Source organism: Cotesia typhae, unplaced genomic scaffold, assembly GCF_013202065.1.
Source record: "Cotesia typhae breed Kobodo isofemale line unplaced genomic scaffold, CoteBio_Ctyphae contig_26, whole genome shotgun sequence".
NCBI classification, from domain to species: domain Eukaryota; kingdom Metazoa; phylum Arthropoda; class Insecta; order Hymenoptera; family Braconidae; genus Cotesia; species Cotesia typhae.
The window spans coordinates 4,161,403-4,186,681 of record NW_027423732.1 but is presented as its reverse complement, the minus strand read 5'-3'; the positions used below and the strand labels follow the sequence as shown (position 1 = coordinate 4,186,681).

The 25,279-nt window shown below is 31.4% G+C and overlaps 3 protein-coding genes across 4 annotated transcripts; 2 read left to right on the top strand and 1 right to left on the bottom strand.

The window, feature by feature from the left end:
* Window positions 1-11,079: 11,079 nt before the first annotated feature.
* LOC141525300 (uncharacterized) lies at window positions 11,080-25,248 on the bottom strand. The gene is made up of 9 exons (XM_074239728.1): window positions 25,136-25,248; window positions 13,345-13,967; window positions 13,121-13,245; window positions 12,774-13,039; window positions 12,353-12,618; window positions 12,118-12,287; window positions 11,836-12,013; window positions 11,590-11,708; window positions 11,080-11,485 (listed from the first exon to the last, which is right to left on the bottom strand). Exons 2-9 carry the CDS (start codon window positions 13,433-13,435, stop codon window positions 11,153-11,155), a joined length of 1,548 nt encoding a protein of 515 aa, XP_074095829.1. The 5' UTR covers window positions 13,436-13,967; window positions 25,136-25,248; the 3' UTR covers window positions 11,080-11,152.
* LOC141525301 (uncharacterized) lies at window positions 14,037-17,455 on the top strand. 2 transcript variants are annotated; one of them, XM_074239729.1, is made up of 4 exons: window positions 14,037-14,091; window positions 15,829-15,928; window positions 16,072-16,196; window positions 16,293-17,455. In XM_074239729.1, the coding sequence occupies exons 2-4, from the start codon at window positions 15,862-15,864 to the stop codon at window positions 16,962-16,964; spliced, it is 864 nt and encodes a 287-aa protein (XP_074095830.1). In that variant the 5' UTR covers window positions 14,037-14,091; window positions 15,829-15,861; the 3' UTR covers window positions 16,965-17,455. The 2 variants fall into 2 exon arrangements, with proteins under 2 accessions (XP_074095830.1, XP_074095831.1); XM_074239730.1 differs by lacking the exon at window positions 14,037-14,091 and having other exon boundaries at window positions 15,872-15,924.
* Window positions 19,135-21,919, top strand: LOC141525289 (uncharacterized). Its single transcript, XM_074239712.1, has 2 exons — window positions 19,135-20,417; window positions 20,664-21,919. The coding sequence occupies exons 1-2, from the start codon at window positions 20,263-20,265 to the stop codon at window positions 20,929-20,931; spliced, it is 423 nt and encodes a 140-aa protein (XP_074095813.1). The 5' UTR covers window positions 19,135-20,262; the 3' UTR covers window positions 20,932-21,919.
* Window positions 25,249-25,279: the final 31 nt, after the last annotated feature.

Below are 25,279 nucleotides of genomic sequence, written 5' to 3'. Positions count from 1 at the left end.
CATCTTCACTCACATCACGAATAGGAGCTTTTCGAGGTCTTGATTTACCTGGAGTACTGTAAGTTGCACCTGAGTTTCCAACTTTCACATACTTTGTTACTGTCTTTTGAGATACACTGAGGGCTTTCATAACTCTTTCTCTGAAAAAATTATACATTGAGTAAAATGTTTGACACATCTTCATATATAATTATTACTTAAACTATCCAATCTAGAGACTTGAAAGAAAATTTTTATTCGTTGATTACAAAGATGTCACTCATAAACCCTATAATATACAACAATGACATTTTATTCCTTATATTTTTGTTTTTAAAATATATTTTACAATGAAGTTTTTTTATTACTTCTTAGATGATTTCAATGTAAGTTTATATTTTCTTGTTGCAAAAGTATTCTTACATTTATAGAAAAAATTTTACATTTCTCTTTGATTCCAAAATTTTTTTGACTAATCATTTATTGATTTGATTTAATTGTATGATTCATCAACAAAATCTCGTAATAAGTGTTCTCAGAAATTGTTATATATTGACATTGATCGATGTATTAATAGATATATATGAACTCAAATTATAACGACACTGAACATTCTTCTTAATGACACTTACATTCTACCTGCGGCTTCAATAATTATAATTTTTGAATTACCTTACTCTATTGAGTGGAATAATAGGACCACCAGCTTCTTTCTCACTAGTCATAAATCTGTGGCAACAAACAATTGCTGATTGTAATTGTCGATTGCATGGCCTTCCTCGTCTATTTTTAAGTTGAGCTGTTATTTCTTTTAATTTTCTTTCTTTTTTAGGTGAAGTATCACCTCGAACATATCTCATGGTTGATTTTAATTATTTGAAAATTATTTTGTAATTAGAAAAAAAAGTATTGATATATCAATGCTAGCCTGACTAACGAAACGGATCCAATATGCCAATATATCTTTGAACAATTGTCTACTCCAATTTTTTCATACATATACGTTAATTCCCTCTTTGATATGTACAGACTTCTACATTTTTGTCAATCGGTAACATGGAAATCTCATTGCGTAAGCTTGAACTCGTAAAAATATACGGCAACATAGGCGGAATATGTTTAAAAATTAATATTACTAATTCATTTGTATATTTTAAAAAAAAATTACACATAAGATAATGTATATTTTTCGCATATTACGTTTAATAAATAAATTACATTTATTTTTAGAGATGGTAAATTTGTAAACCATGCTAATTTAATTAGTGTATCTTGGTGTCTCTGAGTGTAAATTTCAAAAGATGGCGATTTCTGTATTTTATTGAGTACTACTAAAAATTTGTATTTGCATTGTCGTTTGAATTTTTTTCTTTTTTGGTCGTTGAGAAATAAATTTTTAATTAACAATTATATTTCATTAACCCATTATGTATACAGGGTGTCTCTGAAGTGGCGGGAGTAATTGTTGGGGTCGATAGAGAAAAAAATACTGAATCGAAAGTTCCTGAGCCAAAAATTTTTTTGGGCCATAGAATTTGAGTTATGAATTAAAAACGATAGCCAATCAGAAGCGCGCTATTCGAGAAATGAAAATGAGCGGGGAAGTAGAGGAGACGCGAGAGTGAGATGCTGCAATAGCAGCTTACTCGCTCACACAAAGCCGAGCATGAGAGGGGATTGTGACGCTATGAGCCGAGTACGTAAGTGTGAATGAGTGGATGTATGAGGTCGCAAGCGGACGGCTTAATGTATGAGTGTGTGTCCGTGTATCGCAGCATTATTGGAGGCGTTGTAACGCTGAATTAAAGCTAACCGGGTACTCTAAGACAGAGGAAAAAAATTTTTATTTTTATTTTTATTCGAAAAAATTTAATAAAAAAAAATAAAAAGGCCCAAGATTTAACCAGACCCACAGAAACGGAGAGTAAATTTTTAATTCTCATTTATTTTGCTGGGGATTATTTTCAAATACAAAAAAAAAAAAGGCTAAGATTCAACTGGAATCCAAAAAGAGATGGATGAAAAAATTTTATTTTTTATTTTTAATCAGCAAAATTATTTTTCTTTAAAAAAGAGCCCAATCTCGACTGGAGCAAGAAAAAATGATTGAAAAATTTTATTATTAATTTTCAATCAACAAAATTATTATAAAAAAATAAATGGGCCCAAGTCTCAACCGGACCCAAACAAACGGATAAAAATTTTTATTACTTACTTAATTTGCTGGAAATTATCTTTAAAAACGAAAAAAATGCCCAAGACTCGATCGGATCCAAAAAAATAACAGTACAAAAATTTTTTCCTTATTTTCAATCAGCAAAATTGTTTCTTTTAAAAAAGGCCCAATCTCGACTGGAGCAAAAAAATGATTAAAAAATTTTATTATTAATTTTCAATCAACAAAATTATTTAAAAAAAAAAATAGTCCGCAGACTCAACCGGACCCAAACAAACAGATAGATAGTTTTAATTACTTATTTATTTTGATGGGAATTATTTTAAAAACGAAGAAAATCGCCCAAGACTCGACCGGACCCAAAAAAAAAAAAATAAATTGAAAAATTTTGTTTTCATTTTCAATCAGCCAAATTAATTTCTTTTCGAAACAAGGCCCAATCTCAAACAGACTAAGAGAAACTAATTAAAAAATTTTATTTTTTATTATTAATCAAATATTATTTAAAAAAGAAAATAAGCCACAGACTTAACCGGACTTAAACAAACGGATAGAAAATTTTTATTACTTACTTAATTTGCTGGAAATTATCTTTAAAAACGAAAAAAATGCCCAAGACTCCATCAGACCGAAAGGGAGATGAATAAAAAAATTTTACTATTCATTTTTAATCATCATAATTAACTTTTTTATAATAAAAGGCTCAATTTCGACCGGACCCAGAAAAATGATCCAAAAATTTTATTTTTTATTGTTGATCATCAAAACTAATTAAAAAAACAAATGAGGCCCTAGACTCAACTGGACCCAAACAAACGGATAAATAATTTTTATTACTTATTTATTTTGCAGGAAATTATTTTTGAAAACGATAAAAATGCCCTAGACTCGACCAGACCCGAAATAAAATAAATTGAAAATCTTTGTTTTTCTATTTTTAATCAGCAAAATTATTTTCCTTTGAAAAAGGGCCTGATCTCGACTGGAGCAAGAAAAAATAATTGAAAAGTTTTATAATGAATTTTTAATCAACAAAATTTTTTAAAAAAGAAAATAGGCCCCAGACTTAACTGGACCCAAACAAACGGAAAGAAAACTTTTATTCCTGTTTTTTTGTTGTTGGGAATTATTTTTCGAAACAAAAAAATTGCCCAAGACTCGACCGGACCCGAAAAAGATAAATCGAAAAATTTTATTTCTAAATATTAATTAACTAAATTATTAAGAAAAAAAAATAGACCCAAGACGCAGCAGGACCCAAATAAACGGATAGAAATTTTTTATTACTTGATCACCAAGATTAATTTTCCTTGAAAAGAAAGGCCCAATCTCAAACAGACTTCGAATAACTGATTGAAAAATTTTATTATCAATTATTAATTAACAACATTATTCTTAAAAAAAAATTAATAGGCCCCAGACTCAATCGGACCCAAACAAACGGATCGAAAACTTTTATTTCCCATTCATTTTGCTAGGAATTATTTTTAAAAACGAAAAAATGCCCAAGACTCGACCAGAGCCAAGAATAGAAGAATGCAAAAAAATTTATTTTCTCTTTTCAATAACAAACAAAAATTTATTGAACAAAAATCAGCCTAATCTTGACAAGACGATAAAAAACTGATTGAAAAAATTTATTATCAATTATTAATTGACAAAATTATTTCAAAAAAGAAAATAGGCCCCAGACTCAACCGGACCAAAACGAACAGATAGAAAATTTTTATTACTTATTTCTTATGCTCGGAATAATTTTTGAAAACAGAAGGAATTGCCCAAGACTCAACCGGACCCAACCAAACGGATGGAAAACTTTCATTTCTCATTTATTTTGCTGGGAATTATTCTGTAAAATAATTTTTCAATTAATCGTCAGGTAAAATGTCAAAAATAAATTAAAACAAACATTGAACTCAAGTACCAATAATTTTGATATTTTAATTAAAATTATTTTTTAATTAATTGACAGGTAAAATGTCAAATAAGGAATTGAAAAAAAAAATCGCTCTCGAGTCCTGATAATTTTGATATTTTTATTAAAATTATTTATCAGTTAATTAACAGGTAAAATGTCAACTAATAAATTAAAAAAAAATTGAACTCAAGTCCGAATAATTTTGATATTTTAATTGAAATTATTTATCAGTTAATTGACAGGTAAAATGTAAAAAATATACTAAAAAAAAATCGCTCTCGAGTCCTGATAATTTTGATATTATTATTAAAATTATTAATCACTTAATCAACAAGCGAAATGTCAAATGATAAATTAAAAAAAAATTGAACTCAAGTCCGAATAATTTTGATATTTTTAATAGAATTATCTATCAGTGAATTAACAGGTAGAATGTCAAATTATAAATTAAGAAAAAAATTGAACTCAAGTCCGAATAATTTTGATATTTTTATTAGAATTATCTATCAGTGAATTAACAGGTAGAGTGTCAAATTATAAATTAAGAAAAAAATTGAACTCAAGTCCGAATAATTTTGATATTTTTATTAGAATTATCTATCGGTGAATTAACAGGTAGAATGTCAAATTATAAATTAAGAAAAAATTGAACTCAAGTCCATTGTTTGTCCGGTTGATTCTGGGCCCTATTTTTTTTTCAAAATAATTTTCTCGATTAATAATAAAAATAAAATTTTTCAATCAGTTTCTTCTAGTCCGGTTGAGATTGGGCCTTTTTTAAAAGAAACAATTTTGCTGATTGAAAATAAGGAAAAATTTTTGTACTGTTATTTTTTTGGATCCGATCGAGTCTTGGGCATTTTTTTCGTTTTTAAAGATAATTTCCAGCAAATTAAGTAAGTAATAAAAATTTTTATCCGTTTGTTTGGGTCCGGTTGAGACTTGGGCCCATTTATTTTTTATAATAATTTTGTTGATTGAAAATTAATAATAAAATTTTTCAATCATTTTTTCTTGCTCCAGTCGAGATTGGGCTCTTTTTTGAAGAAAAATAATTTTGCTGATTAAAAATAAAAATAAAATTTTTCATCCATCTCTTTTTGGATTCCAGTTGAATCTTAGCCTTTTTTTTTTTTTTGTATTTGAAAATAATCCCCAGCAAAATAAATGAGAATTAAAAATTTACTCTCCGTTTCTGTGGGTCTGGTTAAATCTTGGGCCTTTTTATTTTTTTATTAAATTTTTTCGAATAAAAATAAAAATTAAAATTTTTTCCTCTGTCTTAGAGTACCCGGTTAGCTTTAATTCAGCGTTACAACGCCTCCAATAATGCTGCGATACACGGACACACACTCATACATTAAGCCGTCCGCTTGCGACCTCATACATCCACTCATTCACACTTACGTACTCGGCTCATAGCGTCACAATCCCCTCTCATGCTCGGCTTTGTGTGAGCGAGTAAGCTGCTATTGCAGCATCTCACTCTCGCGTCTCCTCTACTTCCCCGCTCATTTTCATTTCTCGAATAGCGCGCTTCTGATTGGCTATCGTTTTTAATTCATAACTCAAATTCTATGGCCCAAAAAAATTTTTGGCTCAGGAACTTTCGATTCAGTATTTTTTTCTCTATCGACCCCAACAATTACTCCCGCCACTTCAGAGACACCCTGTATATAAATTAAAGCTTTTTCATGCCTGAACTTTTCAAGCATGGAAAAATTTTAATAAAAATTTTTAATGTTCACTTCGTTTTTAAGAAATAAAGCATACGTATGTTTCACCGCTACTTTCCTGCTTGCAGTCGAAGCTTGTCTCTGGATATTTATTTTAATGAATATATTTACAATTTATATAAATAAATATATTAATTACCTATGCGTCAGAAAGAAAAGTGGTAGAGCACTTTGCGTCGTTGAAATATTTTTTTTTGGTGTCTCATCACTTCCTCGGGTAACTTTTTAGACACTATACATATATTAATCATCAATATATATACCTTCGATGTGCTATCTTAAATGAGACCGTTGATAGTTGATGAGGGAAACCTTTATAAAAGTAATGTCCAATAAGTAAATAAACTATATTATTCACTATTATTCACTATTAAACACTAAAACTGTTAAACCGTAACCTTCACCAAATAATTACCCCTAAGTACAACAAAAAAACTTGAGATCATCAACGTAATTTGAAAAAAAAATTGACATAATTTTAACTTCTCGACATTAACAAATGATTTGACTTGATAAATAATACATAATCTTAAATTGAAGCATCATAGAGGAGACTCTATGGAAGATTTCTATGGGAAGACCCATAATCGATGGATCCACCCCATAGACACGGAGTGACAGCCCCATAAAAGGCGTTTTTTGACTTATTTGTCGATTATTTGAGTTATGAAAAATTCAGTTCTCGGTGTCCACTGTATATTAAGGAAGGAAACTCATAGAATTTTTTCAGTAGACCCTACTGAAAATTTCCTGACCCATAATTCACACATTAACTCCATGGACACCGAGTAACAGCCTCATAAAAGGGAGTTTTTTAATTAAATTAACTGAATTTAGACTTTAAAAAATTCAATACTCGGTGTCCACCGGAGATTAAGGAAGGAAACTCATGAAAATCATCTAGGACACGAAACAGAAGATTTCCAGACCCACAATCGATAGATTAACCCCATGGATACCGAGTAACAGCCCTACAAAAGGGAGTTTTTAAATTAAATTAACTGAATTTCGACTATAAGAAATTCAATTCTCGGTGTCCACCGGAGATTAAGGAAGAAAACTTCTAAAAATTGTTAAGGAGACTGTACACAAGATTTCCAGACCAGATTACAATTGAATAATAAGATTTAAATGCTCAGAATGAATAATTAATATGCCGCATTTACACTACTTATTCCTTACTGCTCGTCAGCAGTAAGCCGAAATTATTCAAAAAAGCCTTTGAGTAATTTTATTTTTGTATAGAAAAAACATTTGATATCTCTTTTGTGTACAATCAATTAATAATATTTAAAATCTTAGAATTAATCATTAATATACCATATCTACACTATTTATTTCATACTGTTCGTTAGCAGTAATCCAAAAAAAATGACAAAAAATTCAATTCAATTATTGAAGAAACCGTCTCTTTTTTTATTTTTGGTTTTCATAAAATAAACAGATGATATCTTATTTGATTATAATTAAATAATAATATTTAGAAGCTCAAAATAAATAATTAATACACTTTAATATACTTTATATACACTATTTATTCCTTATTGCTCGTCAGCAGTAAATTGAAAGTATTCAAAAAATCGAATTGAATTATTGGAAAGCCTTCAATTAATCTTTTTTTTTATAGAAAAAACACTCGATATCTGTTTTGATTACAATAAAGAATTAATTACATTTAAAAGTAGAAAATAAAGAATTAATATACCTTATCCATGCAACTTATTTCTTACTGCTCGTTAGCAGTAGACCAAGAGCACTTGAAAAATTGAATTCATAGCTTGACCTTCACTTAAGAAACCTCCAATTACTATTTTTTTAATAGAAAGAACGGTTACAATATATTATTAAGATTTAGAAGCTCAAAATAAATAATTAATAAACTTATCTGCACTGTTCATTTCCTACTGCTTGTTAGCAGCAAACTAAAAATACTCGAAGAATTCAATTCAATCATCAAAAAATCTTCATTTTTCTATATGGAAAGGATAGTTGATATGTTTTTGGGTAGCAATTAATTAATTAGATATAGAGTATAGTATAATAATGTATAGTAAATCTTTTACAGTAAAATTATACTTCTACTAATAAAATTATTTCGATATTTTATAAATTTGAATGAGAAAAGATTTATAATTCTTTCAGCATAATCTTATGCAATAAAAATAATTTTTTAAAATCCAAATAAAAATTTTCACATGTAGAAAATTTCAAAAATTATACATGGAATTTAAAAAATATAGTTTTTTAATGCTTATTTCGAATTAATAAAAATTATCAAAAATTTTTGAGTGTTGGATAACTTAATTTTCATAATTTTAAAAACAATTATATTAACAAATAAAATAATAATTTAAAAATAAAACAAAACACAATTAGAAAATAAAAAAAGGTATACGTACTTCTTTTGTAATTATTCGTTTCTAATGATTTATTTCTTTATTTTGAATTCTATAAAGTCATTACATGTCTACATAAATAGATAATTCCAATCATTTACTCATAACTTGTGTAATTGAGTAAGTTATTAAATATCTGCTTTGAATCATTTTTACCAAGTTATGACATGAAATGTAAATATTGAAGTTCGTTTTATAATTTTTGTAAATTGACTAACTAAATTACAAAATTTAATCTAAACTAATTTTTAGATTACGTAATAGCATAGTTTAATTAATGACAACAATGGTTATTACAATGCGATCATAATTGATGAAATACAATAATAATAATAAGAGCAATGATAAAATGAATTACTTACATTATTTGTATGCATGGCTATAATACGAAAATAGCTTTAATTTAATACTGAAACAAATTTTTTTTGTCTTATCCACCCAATTTATGATACCAAAGTTAGCCGACGTTTTTAATTTTATTTTTTAATAATTAAATTAGAACAAAAAAATATCTTTTTAAAATAGCACTTACAGTTTTTCAAGTTTTTTAACAATGGACAGTTTATTTTTTTTTTTTTTTAGTTATTTTTTCAATAAAAATTTTTTTTTTAATTTTTAAATGTCGGCTAACTTAATTTTCATACCTAATTTCTGTGAAATTGTAAACAGTAGAAAAATAAAATTTCATAAAGAAGTTTCACTTCTTACCTGTGTACTCCCTGATTAAAAAAAAAATTCAAAACGATTGACAATATTAATTCTCCATAAGAGAAAGAATTCAAAAGTATTGAAAGTATTCACAAGTATTGAAAAGAATTCAAATTTCGTTATTTCCAATACTTTTTAATTCATTTTTTTAATTAGGGATAATTTTTTAAATTTATCTATATTATAATTTTTTCAATTTATTTATATTATAATCAAAGTACGTTAACATATTTTTTCTCAATTTTGTATCTTTGGGAGCAGTAGACTTCAATCACAGCTGAATATGCTTAATTTTTATACATAAAAATTCGCCCACATTTCATAAGTAAGCTGTAGTAGAAGTTAAATAAAGTCTAAGCAATTTTCATTTAAATTATTGCCACTAAAAATTGAACAACTGAAGCGCACTCTATGTACCAAACACAACTATTCACGGAATTAGGGACTACTTTTATTCGGCGGAGTATTTTGTTGATGAGGTGTGTAGTACTTCTGCACAGGCGCACTAAATTTTTTGTGATGGTGGGGATTGACCATGTGGTGGTGAAAAAAGTCATTCTTTCACCGGGACGACTATAACAGATTATACTGTCGAAAAAACTCGTAACATACATTTATAAATTTATTGTGCTTGACACGCGTTCTGATAATTTAATTGTACAGGTTATGCCAATTTATAATAATTTTTTTATAATAGATTTACTGACGCTGATAAAAGTGTACACAAGTGATTCGTTTGTGTATTAAATATTTTCATGTGGTTTTTGACAACTGACCGTTGATTTTACCTTACTTTTACCTTACTTGAGTTCTAAAAATTACAGTACTAAAGAAATGGGTGTTGATTAAAACCAACGTAGAAACTAATTCTGTTTTTAAAATCGCTCATCGGAATAAGCTCTACATTAAAACTCAGCATGGCCATTTGAAAATTACAAGTGAGGATGATTTAAATCGTTCAATATACATGACTACAGTGAATAATAATGAAGTGGAAATAAAAATTTTAGATGATGATGGTAAGTGAAATTTTATGATATTAAAATTAGTCGACTTTTAATTTTATAATTTTTTGAAATTTATTATATCGGAACTAAAAATTTATTTTTTAAAAATTGGACTCATAGTTTTTAAAGTTTTTTACATATGAAATTTTTTTTTTTTATTTTGCAATAATTGTTTCAATAAAAAAAATTCTTAAAATTTTTGGATGTCGGGTAACTTAATTAATTTTCATTGAATTCCTTAGTAGTTTGTTGTTTAAATAGTCTTATGAATATATTTTGGTTTTAGATGACCAAGACGCCTTACGAGAAAGAAATCAACATATATCAGACAAAAGAATTCCTATTATAAAAAGAACGAGTATCGGAAACGGAACACCAATTGCTGGATCAAAGAAAAATACGAAATTATCTAGTAAAAATAAGGTATTATCTATAAGTTTCCATTTATTTACTTAAATAATTACAGCGGACGTTGACTCGTCAATGTTTATATATTTTTTTTAATTTTAATTTTTTTATATATAATCCATGAGAAATAATTTTGTGACCATTTTAAAAAATAAATCTGGGAGTAGTGATGTCACGTTAGTAAATTTTTATGTACACTGATAGAAAATTTATGTTGATTCAAGAGATATTTTCTTGATCTAAGAATTTATTTTGGAAGACAAATGATTATTTTGCTTTAAGAAATTCTTGTCTTGGTTTAGAATTTCTTGGCTTGAGAAATGTACGTCTCTGTTGGAGAAGTTTTGTATCTTTACTCAAAACTATATTATCTTCAATCGATACATTTAAGTTTTTCAACCAAAATAACATTATCGTTTAAAAAATTAAAAATTTTTGGTTCAAGTAATAATTTCTTCCATCACCATGTTATTGAAGTCAATAAAAAATTTTTTCAATAGACTTTCGATCTAACATATCTTTTTTATGAATAAATTGATTATTTAATATAAAAATAACTTGATCAAGTAAAGAAAATTGTGCTTAATCATCATAAAATATTATTTTAGCTTTTAGAGTATAAAAAAATACATGTTAAAGGGTAGATAAAGAAATGTTACAATTTTTTATTATTAGAAAAATTTTTTTATTTCTAAAAAACATGATAAATAAAATAAATAATTAAAATTAAACATTCGTAATAGTTGTTAAATTTTTTAAACACAACACAATTAAAAATTGTTATTTTTCTTTTCAAATAAATTTTTTTCAAATATTGCTTTATCCTATGGTCTGTCAAAGGTTTGATCGATATCAATAATCGTCGTGGGCAAAATATCATACTGAGTTTTAATCTTGAAGAGGCACCTTTGTATTAATAAATATATATGATTTGAATCCTTTGGATATTGTGCTCCAAAAACGTGGTAACATTTAAATAAACAATCACATGCTGTAATTGCTGACGTAAATTGATATTTAATTTCGTCTACAACCAACAGCACCTGGTTATGCTCTGTCATGTTCCCTTGAATAAGTACATATGGTGGTACCGTATCATGCTTATTATAAGCACGGGTCCTCTGTTTCTCGATTTCAGTCTCAATGTCACCAGGATTCTGAAAATGATAATCATGATGAAATGTTATATTATTAATATGTATTTTATCTTTTCAACTAGCGGAAGTAGGCTGTAAAACCAATGAAATTTTAATTAACTCACTTCTACAAAAAGAACTATCGTATTAGATGCTTCTTTCTTACTGTGTTTAATTTTTTTCGAATTTCTTCCCTTTGGGGGAACAAAATACGGCAACATCAAAAGCTCAATAACAAACTTCACTGAAAACATTATGTGAACAAAATATTAAAATAGCATCAATGCATTCACAGTATCAATAAATTATTTTACGGTCAAAGTACAAAATTATTGAAAAAAAAAAAATAAATAAATAAAATAGATCATTACAATTAATGGTTTCTTCTCCATTTCCTAAAGTAGTAATAAATTCTTTATATTCTTGAATTGTTTCATCTCCGGCATATTTTAAACTTCTTAAAGTTTTGATTCTATCAATGAATGTTGACCAACCAGACCGCAAAAGATTTGCTTTATCAGGGTACATACTTAAAAAGTGCAAAGAAATCTGAAAGAAAAGAAGATTGATGTAGTTTACGATATCTTTTTCTTTACTTTTTTACCTGAACATTTCACAAAAAAACATTTATTTGAATGTAATTGTAAACTTACCAAATCTTTTCCTCTCAAGTCATTGAGTATCGGCCATTCTTCAAGAAACTCAGTGACTGTCTTATGAGTACAACAGCTTCTGATTTCATATGTTTCCTTCCATTTTGCCACAACACTTTCCCATGGTTCATCATTTTCTTTCAACCATTCGATATCATCAGCGTGGTCACCTAAAAAAATTATTTTATATTATTTTTCTAATTACGATCTATTAATTATCACATCGATTACAAACCTAATAATTCGTCGTATCGCTTTCGTTTTTCTTCAATAGTCAAATCGAATACATTGCTCTTTCGTTTTCTGTTACCCTTAGTAATCCCAGAAGTGTGCCTTGTATTTCTAATTTTATCAGGCAATTTGCCTCTCATAGGAATAGGCTTATTACTAGGTGAAAGCCGTTTAGGCACTGGCTTGATAAAGTAAACACTTAAACATTCATTTGGGAATGTTTTTTTTATTTTGTTTAACAAACAACGGTAATGACAACTTGTTATCATGCTGTAAAAAAATTTTAAATATATTTTTAACTAAAATAAATTTGTAGGAATCAACATTGCTCAATTATAAAAGAAATATTTCAATTCACCGAGAAGATACTTGTTATGTGTAAATTTATATAATATAGACAACCAAAATCGAATAGAATTGCTTACTTTTTCTCCAGCCAAGGAAACAAAAAGCGACTAATAATGTCCACTACTGACTGTTGATTAGTCGGATTTAATTTCCCATTCTGGGAATAATCTGCAAAGATAAGAGGTCCTTCAGGAGATGCTGTTATCTGCTTGGTTAAATCTAAAGATGGAAAATAATCAACTTCATCGATAACTTCTGCTTCTACGGCTACTTCAGGATGATCATCACAGTCATTGCCAGAATTATTTCCATCGTCTTCATTAACTTCTTCTGAAGCGTTATTCTACACATTGAAACATTTTTATTTTAAATAAATTAAAGGAAATCACTAACTTTTTTATAAACAAAAAATAAAATTACTTACCTGATTTGGTACCACAAATTGATTAATATGCTGCTGTAAAATTATTCTTGTAGGAATATGTTGACATAATTCTTTCAACACATCAGGTGACAATTGTTTTAATAGTTGAAGTGTAATTTCATCTCCTAAAAAAATATTATGATGTTCTGTTATTTATTGAAGATCGTAATTTTTTTAAAAACATCAATAGTAATAATACTAATAATTGAAATAATTTTGATTACCAATAAAATTATTTGTTATATCTTCGGGAATATTCCATTGATCAAAAAGGTCTTTTATCGATAATCTCGGCATATCATTATTATTGGACATCTTAACTCATAGACATGTATAGGTTAGCTATTTAAAATTTGATCGTTATTGAAAATATTTTTAATTAAATAATGAAAGTAAGGCCTTAGTGGTCAATTTTAATAGCACATTATTTTAATTAAATTTGATTAAAAATATAAAATTCAATAATTATTTTATTTTTTAACTGTAGTTGAATGTAAAAAATATCAATGTCTTTCATCGATCTATGCGATAATCTTGAAAATTAAAATTAATTAATGCAACTAATTGTTACTTGACAATAATAAATTACACTATGTTGATTAGTTTTTTAAAAAAGTTATGCAATTATTTTTTTAATAAAAGATTACCAATAACGTCGTACGTAATTAAGAGCGAAGAAAGTAAATAATTGACAAAGGCAAACTCACTCAAAATAAGTTGTAAGTTTAGACACCAGGAAGCGCGCTAGTAAGCAACCACTGTACTAGATGGCGACATTTTTTTTAGTGATATTACTGGCATTAAACTTTTCATTTTTATGTTGGACAAATAATTGTTTTGTAATGCGCTAATTATGTAATGTTCACAGTGAAAATTTAATTAAAATCACAATATATATTTATAAATTAAAAAATACCGTTAGAGTACTCCAAAAATTTAAATAACATCGATCAGCATAAACTGTTTGGTTTGTAAGTAACCTCTAAATTCTTTGGTAAATAATTATTAGTAATTGTTTAGAATCACGGTCGCCGGGTTATAAGTTTGAAAATCTATACAATAAAACTTCTTTCCACCTATAATTTATTTATATTCTTAAAAATTCATTCAAAATAAATTAGTTTGAAACAAAACTTTTAAAAGGTCAATTTTTTAAATAAAAAAAAAAAAATGAAATTTTTGAGAATTGTTTTCTTAAGCTGCCCTTGTGGAAATAATTCTCTGAAAAAACTCTTGACAAGTCTTTATAACTCTGAATAAGACTTTTCGAAATTCTTCACATCCCTAACTAAGTGAAGGAAAGACTTAATAAGTCTTCAAAACTCTGCAATACGCTTCAAAAGTCAAATTTTCCCTGCAATTTCGGAATTTCTCAAAGAGTTATTAAGACTTGATAAGACTTGTTCAGTTTTACAGGCAAAGAAGAAAATATTTCTTTTCAAAAAAATTACGTATCAGAATTAAATAAAACTATAAAAAGAATTAATGCATGTTTTAAAAAAATTTTTTTAAATAATATTTTCATCACGAAAATACTTTGATGGGCATCGAATCACTCATAGTTGAGCAAGTCAAAACATCAACAGCAAATGAAGTGCACTTGCTGTTGGAAACAGATATTACTCAAAGAGTAAATCCAATCGGTATTTAATTTGGACTATCAAATATTAAAGTCAACTTTCTAGGTAGGAAAGAATTTTCTAACCACATGCCACCTATTAGAAACTAAGAACACTCAAAGATTCTAACTGTAAATTCGTAAACTAAAATATGTTAGGTATCAATTAATTCCAGCAGATAGCGTGTGGATAGAAAATTCTTTCCTACCTAGAAAGTTGACTTTAATATTTGATAGTCCAAATTAAATACCGATTGGATTTACTCTTTGAGTAGTATCTGTTTTTCCAACATCAAGTGCACTTCATTTGCTGTTGATGTTTTGACTTGCTCAACTATGAGTGATTCGATGCCCATCAAAGTATTTTCGTGATGAAAATATTATTTAAAAAAATTTTTTTAAAACATGCATTACTTCTTTTTTATAGTCTTATTTAATTCTGATAAGTAATTTTTTTGAAAAGAAATATTTTCTTCTTTTGCTGTAAAACTGAACAAGTCTTATCAAGTCTTAATAACTCTTTGAGAAATTCCGAAATTGCAGGGAAAATTTGACTTTTGAAGAGTATTGCAGAGTTTTGAAGACTTATTAAGACTTTCCTTTACTTAGTTAGGGATGTGAAGACTTTCGAAAAGTCTTATTCAGAGTTATAAAGACTTTTCAAGAGTTTTTTCAGAGAATTATTTCCACAAGGGTGTTCAATTTTTTTTTGTTAATTAGAAAAAACAATAACCTTATTCTTTTTTGTGATTTTTAATAGCAAAAAACTCATTAAAATTTTGATTTCTCATTGTCGATCTATGTTTTATTATAATCTGTTGTGAAATGATCAAATGAAAGAAAAAAATTTTTTTTAAATGTCAATTTTTTATGACAAAAGAACTCCGTGATCGTTATACTAAATAATTACCTAATTATTGTAAGATTAAAAAATGGATTGAAAAGAATTGAATTTATGTAAACTATATACCTATAGTGTATTAATATTTAGATATACAGTTACATGTGTTCAATTATTTTGAATACTTTTCAATCCATTTTTTTAATCAGGGTTTCTATAAAATTTTTAATTCAAATATAATTTTTGTAGCGTTGTACCAAGAGGTCGGATAATACTCGTGAAATGTGGACATTACAAGAAACATTTTCTACATGGAATATTCCTACCTGTACAACAAAAACATTTGTAGGTAATGCTTGGAATAATAAATACTCAGCTGCTAAACCATGAACTATCAAAGATGTAGAATTTTGAAAGAATGAATTACATCGATTTTTTAGTCAGGTTTAATATAATAATTGTAATGACTAAAATAAAATTTTTTATTCTCAGATAATGGGATAACACTTCAATTATTAAAATTTTTAACCGATGAGGACCTCGAAGAATTATGTCTAGATGAATATACTAAAATATCTTTGAAGAAACACATCGAAAGTTTTGTGTTAGCGGATCAAGTAAGTTAACCAAATATTTTTTATATTATATATATATAAAATATCATAATAGTTTGACCGAGTTAATAATACTTATTATATTTAATAAACTTTCAGGAATACTCGGTATCAAATTGTTCAAGCAATACGAGTACTGTTCAACCATCAAGTTCATCATCAACAGCAGATAGTTATTCATATTTAGAATGTACATTATGCCATATATCAGAAACAACAATCAAACAACACATTTTACATTTAACAGAAACTCACAAAAAATCTGGATTTCCCTGTCCAGTGAAAAACTGTTATCGATTATATGATAGTAAACATAGTTTACAATATCATTTCGATCATTCTCATAATGACTATTCATCAGTTATTCAGCGTTCATCATCATCATCATCTAATAAAAGCAACTACGCATCGAATTTTAATTTATCTCACACGAACTTGAATCATACTTTTTTGAGCAATTCTGGATCGTTCGTTGATTCAGCCTCGTCTGATATAAACAATATTAATACTGATTTTGATGAAACCATTGGGTATGAAAGAACAGAAAACTGCAGTAATGGATCTAATTATTATTTTTCTGAAATTAATAAACTTATATCTCATATGTACAACTTTCTGAGCACGCCAAGATCCTTGATTCAAAGTTTATTTAAGATGATTGAGACATTCACATTAGATTTATTGATGAATGTTATAAAATCATTAAATGACTCCAGCATGCCATTTGAAGACAAACTAACAAACTGTAACAGTTTTACCTGTTCAGGTTAGCCCCTAATCAATTATAAAATTAACTAACAAAACTAATAACAATAAAAATTATCAGGGCGCCACCAGGATTATTAATCACGGTTCCTGGAACCGGTCCAGAGCTGAGAAAACTTATCTTAGGGTAGAGAGAGTGGAGGAAGGTGCTGTTAAATAATAAAAATTTAATTAGCAATCTGATCAGTTTTATTAACAATAAAAATTTAACAAACTTAACAATTTTAAGCGCTCACACACACACTTATAATCTAACGAAGCGGAGAATAACTGCGAAATAAACGATATTTACAAACGAACCTCCAATTGACGATACGATGACTAGACGGGCTTTTTTGAACGAACGGTCTCCCACACCTGCTTAAAACTAGATGGGCTTTTCTTAACGAACGGTCTCCCACACCTGACCTAAAACTAATGGGCTTTTTTGAACGAACGGTCTCCCACACCTGCTTAAAACTACTGGGCTTTTTCTAACGAACGGTCTCCCACACCTGACCTAAAACTAAGCTTAAAATTTAACGTCCACCGGACGACCAAAACTAACTCCACACTTTACGCACTTTTAACTTAAAACTAAGTCCACAGGACTACCGCATTTAACACTATTAACACTCTCTATCACGCATAACCCATACAATTCTTCACACACATAACCCACACTTCGCTTAATTGATTTCTACTTATTAATTTTATTTTTATTTTATTCAATCATTGGCTATCGGTGAAACGAAAATTCCTATATCATGACCAATTTCTTACTAAACTTTTTTTTCGTGTTGACCTTGACTCAATATCACTGATTACTTGGACTTAATGTCCATGCCGATAATTATCAATTTAGAGTAAAATTAATTTAATTAATTCACGGACTTAATCCCCAAAATTTACTTAAATTATAGTTGTTAAAATAATTTATAATACAATAATTTCAATAAAAACTCCTAACAAAATTTTTTTAATAATTTTCTACTCTATAACATTCTCAATTAATAATTTTCTTAATATATTTTTCGATCGGTATTGTTTTTCAATAATAAATTCTTACTATAATATTCTTATCAATTAATACTTAATAATTTTCCGATCTATCTTATTTTCAATAATAAATTCTAAATATAACAATCTTAGTAATTAATTCTTAATATAAAATATTGTCAACAATTTTCTGATCGCCCGGGAAAAAATGATCAGACCTGATCAGACATGAACAGGCATGAGTCTTCAGCCCTGATCAGACATGAAAAATGACCATGCCTGATCAGGCATGGATTGACCTGATCAGGCCTGATCAGACATGGTCAGGTCTGAAAACCCATTACTATTTTTAATTAATTATTTTGCTTAATTTTATGGTTGTAGTACTTGATAGAGTCGTACGCAATTCTCTATAATAAAATAAAATAAAAAAAAAAATAATTACATATTATTGTAAGGATGTAACACCAGCGGTCAACCATCCAACTACCAACCATGCTCAATGCTGTTTAACTCTGGTGTTATCCGTTTGCCTTGAATTTCCCGCCTGCTGTGCTGCTATATTAGATGTAACAATTCTATGAAGTACATAGAGTATCGAATAAGTTTATGATAAATATAATGTTAAAATTGGTTTTATAATATATTTTGATAGTCCTAATTTATTTATGTAACCGAATCTCATTATAATATCACATTTATTTAAATAATATAATAAGTAATGATTTTCATATTAGGCAGGAGCAGAGCAGACCATAACATCCCATAGAAAATGTAATAAATTTTTTTATTTCAAAATTATTTAAATAAACGTAATGTTAAAAATAATTTTGCACTTTTTGTGATGACCAAAAATTTTTTTCGTCAAAGAAAAATTTTTATCATATCTCTGACTATAGTCAGAGAGGAACAGTCATAAACAGGCATGGTCAGACATGAATAGACATGAACAGGTATGAACAGGCCTGAGCGTATTTAACACTTTAGACATGAACAGACATGAGCAGGCATGGATAGGTCTGGTCAGGCATGGACAGGCCTGATCAGGCCTGAGCGTATTTAGTACTCCAGATATGAGCAGGCATGAACAGAACTGATCAGGCATGATCATGTATAACTTCAGGCCTGGTCATACATGAACAGGCATGATCAGGTCTAATTTCAGGCCTGATCATACATGAACAGGCATGGTCAGGTCTGATCATTTTTTCCCGGGCGTTTTATCAATTATAAAAATTCGACACGAGTCGAAATAGTCAACTTCAATTGCTAGAACATTCGCTAGTCAAGTCTTTGCTTGACCTTGGGTATTGGAATTTATGCGACACACAACTGACGCTTGACGAAAATTCCACGAATAAAAATTTGTCTATTTTTCTCAATGACAAGGATCAATCAATTTTACTCAGTTAATTATTGAAAAATTAATTTAATGAATTTTCTTAGATGTTAGTTAATTGATTGAAAACTTTTAGATATTAAAACTTTCCCCGCAAGGTCGATTAAGTGATCCTCGGGTATAAACCCCCATGAAAATCACTAATCCAAAAACTAGCAAATGTTCTACGATTTAATTATTGAATAAAATTTTCGTCGATTAACGATCCAATTGATAAATAATTAGGAGAAGTAACTGGGTATTGGATAAACCGCGGTCCACTTCCTTCCCACAGAGCAATAATTGACACCTTGACGAACAAAACGATGATCTAACTCACTCGTTGAGGATGAAGTCCTAGTTGTAGTTGGCTTCCTTCGTCTCGTCACTACTCCGGGGATCGGTCCTTCTTGATTTCCGTGGCACTCAGTCTGGCGGTCACACTACTTCTCCCTGTTCCACTGCACGGCTCACCTATTTTAACCCAAACTCACCCCCTCCTATTCTCCCTTTAGGCCCGAAGATCGAGACGCGCCAGTGCTATGTCGAATAATTATCGATATTCGGTGACTTATCGATTAAGGGTAATTTTACCCTGTTACAAAACATATCGTCAATATACATCGAAATAAAAAATGCTTTTGCTCAGTTGGGAACAGAATACAGACGTATTCAACATTATCAAAATTCAGAGTGTTATGTTGAACCAAGAAGTGAAGTTGTTGGGACTCATAAGAAGAAAAAAAAGTAAACAATAAAAAAATCTTGAATTTAACAGAAGCGAAAACTTACATTGTTCCATTAGAACATTCATTGAAACTATTTTTGGAGCTACCTGATGTATTTACAACAATCTACAATTACCAAAAGCAATTAATTGAGGAAAATAATAATAATACAAATAAAATTATACGAAACGTTGTTCAAGGTACTTTGTGGAGTGATGTTATGAAGCAGAAAGAAAACAAAGATTTAATACTTCCGTTAATAGTATTCTACGATGATTTAGAAACAGGTAATCCACTTGGTAGTCATGCTGGGATAAATAAGCTTGGTGCCGTTTATACGTCAATCGCAACCGTTCCGCCAACTATGTCCAGTAGGTTAGAAAATATTTTTTTAACTCAATTATTTTATTCTAACGACAGAACAAAATTTGGTAATAAATCGATATTTAAAAAATTAATATTAGATTTAAAAAAGTTAGAAGAAGTTTGCATCAATATTTGCGTTAACAATAACAAAGAATTAAATGTGAAATTTGTTCTGATAACTATAGCAGGAGATAATTTAGGTCTCAACAGTATTTTGGGTTTCCCAGAAAGCTTTAATGCTACCTACTTTTGCAGAATATGCCTGACAACCAAAGCTGATTCTGAAAAACAAACCAGTGAAAATGAAACTTTAATACGAAAAGTAGAAGACTACGATGAACATGCTAAGGATGGATATTTAGAAGATAAAATTAATTTAAAAGAAGTTTGTGTCTGGAATGATTTACCGAGCTACCATGCGGGATGGGGACACTTTGCCAACAAAGTTGGAACATTTAACATTGTCAAGTTGGTATCACAACGTTCTACTGTGAGGACGCTCGTGTTTCCATTAGGGAGCTAACACACAGCGGGAAGTATATAGGTGCTGCCTCCTGTAAAATTATTCATTGAAATGAGTAGATAAAAGTACATGTGGATAAGGTAGGCCATTTCATGATGGTGTAGCAGTTGGTCAATAGATGGCGGATATACCTTCAATATCGAGTAAGAAGCATCATCCATAGGCTTATGCTAGAATATTATTCAAGCAGCTCAAGCTACACGCTTGTAACAGCTTGTAAATTGGAGTCACATGTAAAATTTTTATAAAAGTAAAAGTTATTTAATAAAATGAATATACATTACTCTTTTAAAGTGATAATTAATGATTCAGTGAGAAATAATTTATAATGATATTAATAATAATTTTTAAAAATAATAATAATAATGATAATAATAATAATAATAATAATAATAATAATAATAATAATAATAATAATAATAATAATAATAATAATAATAATAATAATAATAATAATAATAAGCGGTGCTTGTTACGTGGCCTCCTAGTGGCGCACCGCGGGAAACGCAGACCGCAACATCTGGTCTGTAGGCTAACAACGTAACCGGAGCAACGGGCCAACTACCCGTTGCACCGTAATATCTGAGTTCCAAAACAGTATAATCTCAGAAGTGCTCCCCACAACCGGTCCTCTTCGGATGAGGACCAGTCATCAGGTGGGAGGAGCACACCGGACCCGATGACTTATGACGACCCCGGCGCTTATAGGATTAAGTTTAAGTGGACGGAGGAGCTTCGCGCCGATCTCTTGGTGTGCTGGCAGAACAGCGAGCCGGAGGTATCAGGGTATATGGCCCGGATGCACACACTTTGGTGTGGCATGCATCCGGAGCACAGACATTTTACGCCCAAACACCTGCGTAATTACGCCTCATACCTTCGGCATAATCGACGATCGCTGCTGCCAAATAGAAGGCAGTCTAATCGGCCTTCATTTCCAGCACCGCTACACCAAGAACGGCACCGTTTCTCCGAGGACAACGACAACCTCTTTACAGGTCGACAAGTGAGCATCTCCAAAAAGATGACTCACTCAAAACAACAGCTCGACACGGTGAACGAAGATCTCCCCACACAGCTTCAAGAGGACTCCACTCTGCTCACTGTCAACCAAGTTGTCTACGGTGCCGCGGCTTCGCTTCTGCCGATAGAGAGAAGACATTCTATCTCCTTCGAGGCGAAGTTGAAGCTGCGCATCGCTCAACTTGGACACAAAATTGACATTTCTCGGAAACAAGTCTCCCGCATTCAGTGTGTGATAGAGTATGTTAGTACTCAAAGACCGTACACGCCAAAGTTCGTCGCCTGGCGGCAGAACTTCGAAGGCGACATCACACACTGAACAAGAGTACTCTTCTTGTCATCAAAGAAGAGTCTCTTAACAGGTTGCGGGCTCTGGTGGCTTCCAAAAGTCACTAGAGAAAAGGCTGAAGCGGTTGATCGACAACTCTTTGTTTCGATCCAACCCTTCACGCTTTCTGTCACCTAAGACCGCTGTTCCCGAGAATTATCCATCATCTGAGCGAGTGGAAGCCTTTGGAGTGAATTGTACGGAGATCAACCAAACGTCAACCCGGATACTCCAGCTCTGCACGACTTCGAGGCATTCTGTCGAGAACACCGACGGCAGGATATCGCCGAAGAGAGCCCTGCAGTCAGTGTGCAAGAGGTTCGTAAAGCCCTGAATGGCAGCAAGAACTGGGCTGCCCCGGGCCCAGATGGCATAAACATCTTCTGGTGGAAGAAATTTTCTTCTACACATGCTCATCTGGCCCGGATTTTTACATCATACATTCAGGGCGACGAACCAATTCCAGACTGGCTGGTAGAAGGGCGAACCGTACTCATCCCTAAAAAGGGTGACTTGTCCGACCCAAAGAACTACAGGCCTATCACTTGCTTGAATGCGGTTTACAAGATTTTTACAAAAATCTTAAATAACCGTATCTTGCAGGAGATAGAGCCTGTGTGGCAACAGATATACGAACAACGTGGCAGTAAACAGGGCGTGTCAGGTTGCAAGATCAACTTGTTGGTAGATAGATGCGTCATTCAAGACGCAATCTACTACCAACGCAACCTGTCTATGGCCTGGATTGACTACCGTAAGGCATTTGACTCAACTTCACATGAGTTGATTCTCTATCTGCTCAAATGCCTCGGAATCAATCGCCAAACAGTGGGATGCATACAACGTACGATGCAGCTCTGGCGAACGCGTTTTCACATAGGAAGTGGAAATGCATTGCACGTAACCGGAACTGTTCAGTACAAGAGAGGCGTCTTTCAGGGAGATTCTCTGAGCCCTCTGTTGTTTTGCATCTCACTGCTGCCAATATCTGTTGCCCTCCGACAAACTCGTGGGTACTCTGCGGGGCTACCGAGTGATCGAGTATACTCGATCACTCACCAACTGTTTATGGATGATCTAAAGATATACAGTGCCAACAAAGATCATCTACAAACGGCCATCAACATCGTAGCAGAGTACACACGAGATGTCGGAATGTCTTTTGGGTTGGACAAGTGTGCGGTCGTACACCTGGCGAAGGGTAAGTGCTCTGATACGGGTGGAGATGTCGAATTAGTGGATGGGAGCGTCTTAAGAGAATTAGACGCCGGAGAGTTGTACAGATATCTAGGGATTGAAGAGCGGCAAATGCATGCCGTCTCTGAAGTCCGAACAACTCTTCGCAGTGAGTATGTTAGGAGACTCCGGAAGATCTGGTCATCAGAACTTTCCGGCAAGAACAAAGTCTCAGCTACTAACATGCTCGCTGTCCCGGTCCTACTTTACTCTTTTGGGATCCTGAAATGGCCTCGAAATGAGTTGAAAGATCTCGACATCAAAACCCGTAAAGTCATCAATATGAATCAGAGCATGCACCCTAACTCATCAGTCGCCAGGATGTACCTCTCCCGGAACATCGGAGGGAGAGGATTGCAGAGCTTGGAGCGGCTTCACGATCGTTTGGTTCTGGGTTTAACATACGAGGTTGCCAATTTCACAGCAGACGAGGACGACTTCCTGATGCAATTTGTTCATAGTCATGAAAATGCGCGGAAGGGGTCGTTCTTGTATAAGGCAGCAATCTACGCGGCAAATACCTTAGGTCTCGGAGAAATAAACGCTCTCATTGAACTCCCGAAAAAGGAGTTCAAGAGCGTCGTCAGGATAGCCGAGGAAAAAAACTCCTCGGTGAACACATGGACAAGTCCATGCACAGCGTGTATTTCAAACACGTCCGTGACCATGGCTTGTCCACCCAGCTGACATTCTCCTTCTTGAAGTCAGCTGGCCTGATGTCCGAGACCGAAGGATTTATATTTGCCTGCCAAGATGGTGTTATCAACACTCTCGAATACCGTAGCAAGGTGCTCCAGGTGCAGCTTCCGGACACGTCCTGTCGGACGTGTAAACAACATCCGGAGACGCTGATGCACCTTTTGTCGGCATGTCCTGTGCTGGCAAGAGGTGCCTACATACAGCGTCACAATGCTGCCCTGCGAGTACTCTATTATCATCTCAGATATAGCTGCGGTATCGATGAGACACCAGTGCTGCCTTATCTGCCAGGAGATATTCCGCAGGTTGTTGAGAATGACAGTTCCAAAATTTATTGGAACATACCATTCGCAACAACCCGGCGGATTGACCACAACAAACCTGATATTGTGCTCTTTGACAAGGCTACTCGTGACATTTATGTCATTGAGTTTTCGGCCCCAGCCGAATACAATATCTCGGCCAAAGAAGAGCACAAACACCAGATATATCAGGATCTCCTGTTTGAAATTGGCAAACTGTACCCAGGTTACCGTGTCAAGCTCGTCGTTTTGGTTGTCGGCGTCCTTGGAGGGATGAAACAGTCTTTTGTGTCTTCACTTGCGAAGATACCGGCTTGCAGTTCAGCAGCCGTGTCTCTAGCAGTGCGGATGCAAAAGGCTGTCATTTTGGGATCCCTGCGTCTACTTAGGCAAATGAATTTGGCCTGCTGCACTCACTAACCGCCTTGTTGTGCGGAGTGGTGCAGCAGTAATGGATGGCGCTCAGGCTGGGCCCTCGGAGAGTCGGACTCCGGGGAAAACCCCCCTGAGCAATTAATAACAAATAATAATAATAATAATAATAATAGTTATTATTATTATAATAAAAATAATAATAATAATCTTTTGATGTGTTTAAAATATCTATTAACATTACGAGACAATTTTCTTCGTTTTTGGAGTGATACTGAAATTATCAATCGGTATTTAAATTTAAATTATTATTCAATTAATAACTGCCTTGTCGTAAGTGTCAGCGTCGCAATTTTTAATAAATATTTTTTCAATTAAAATTTAATTC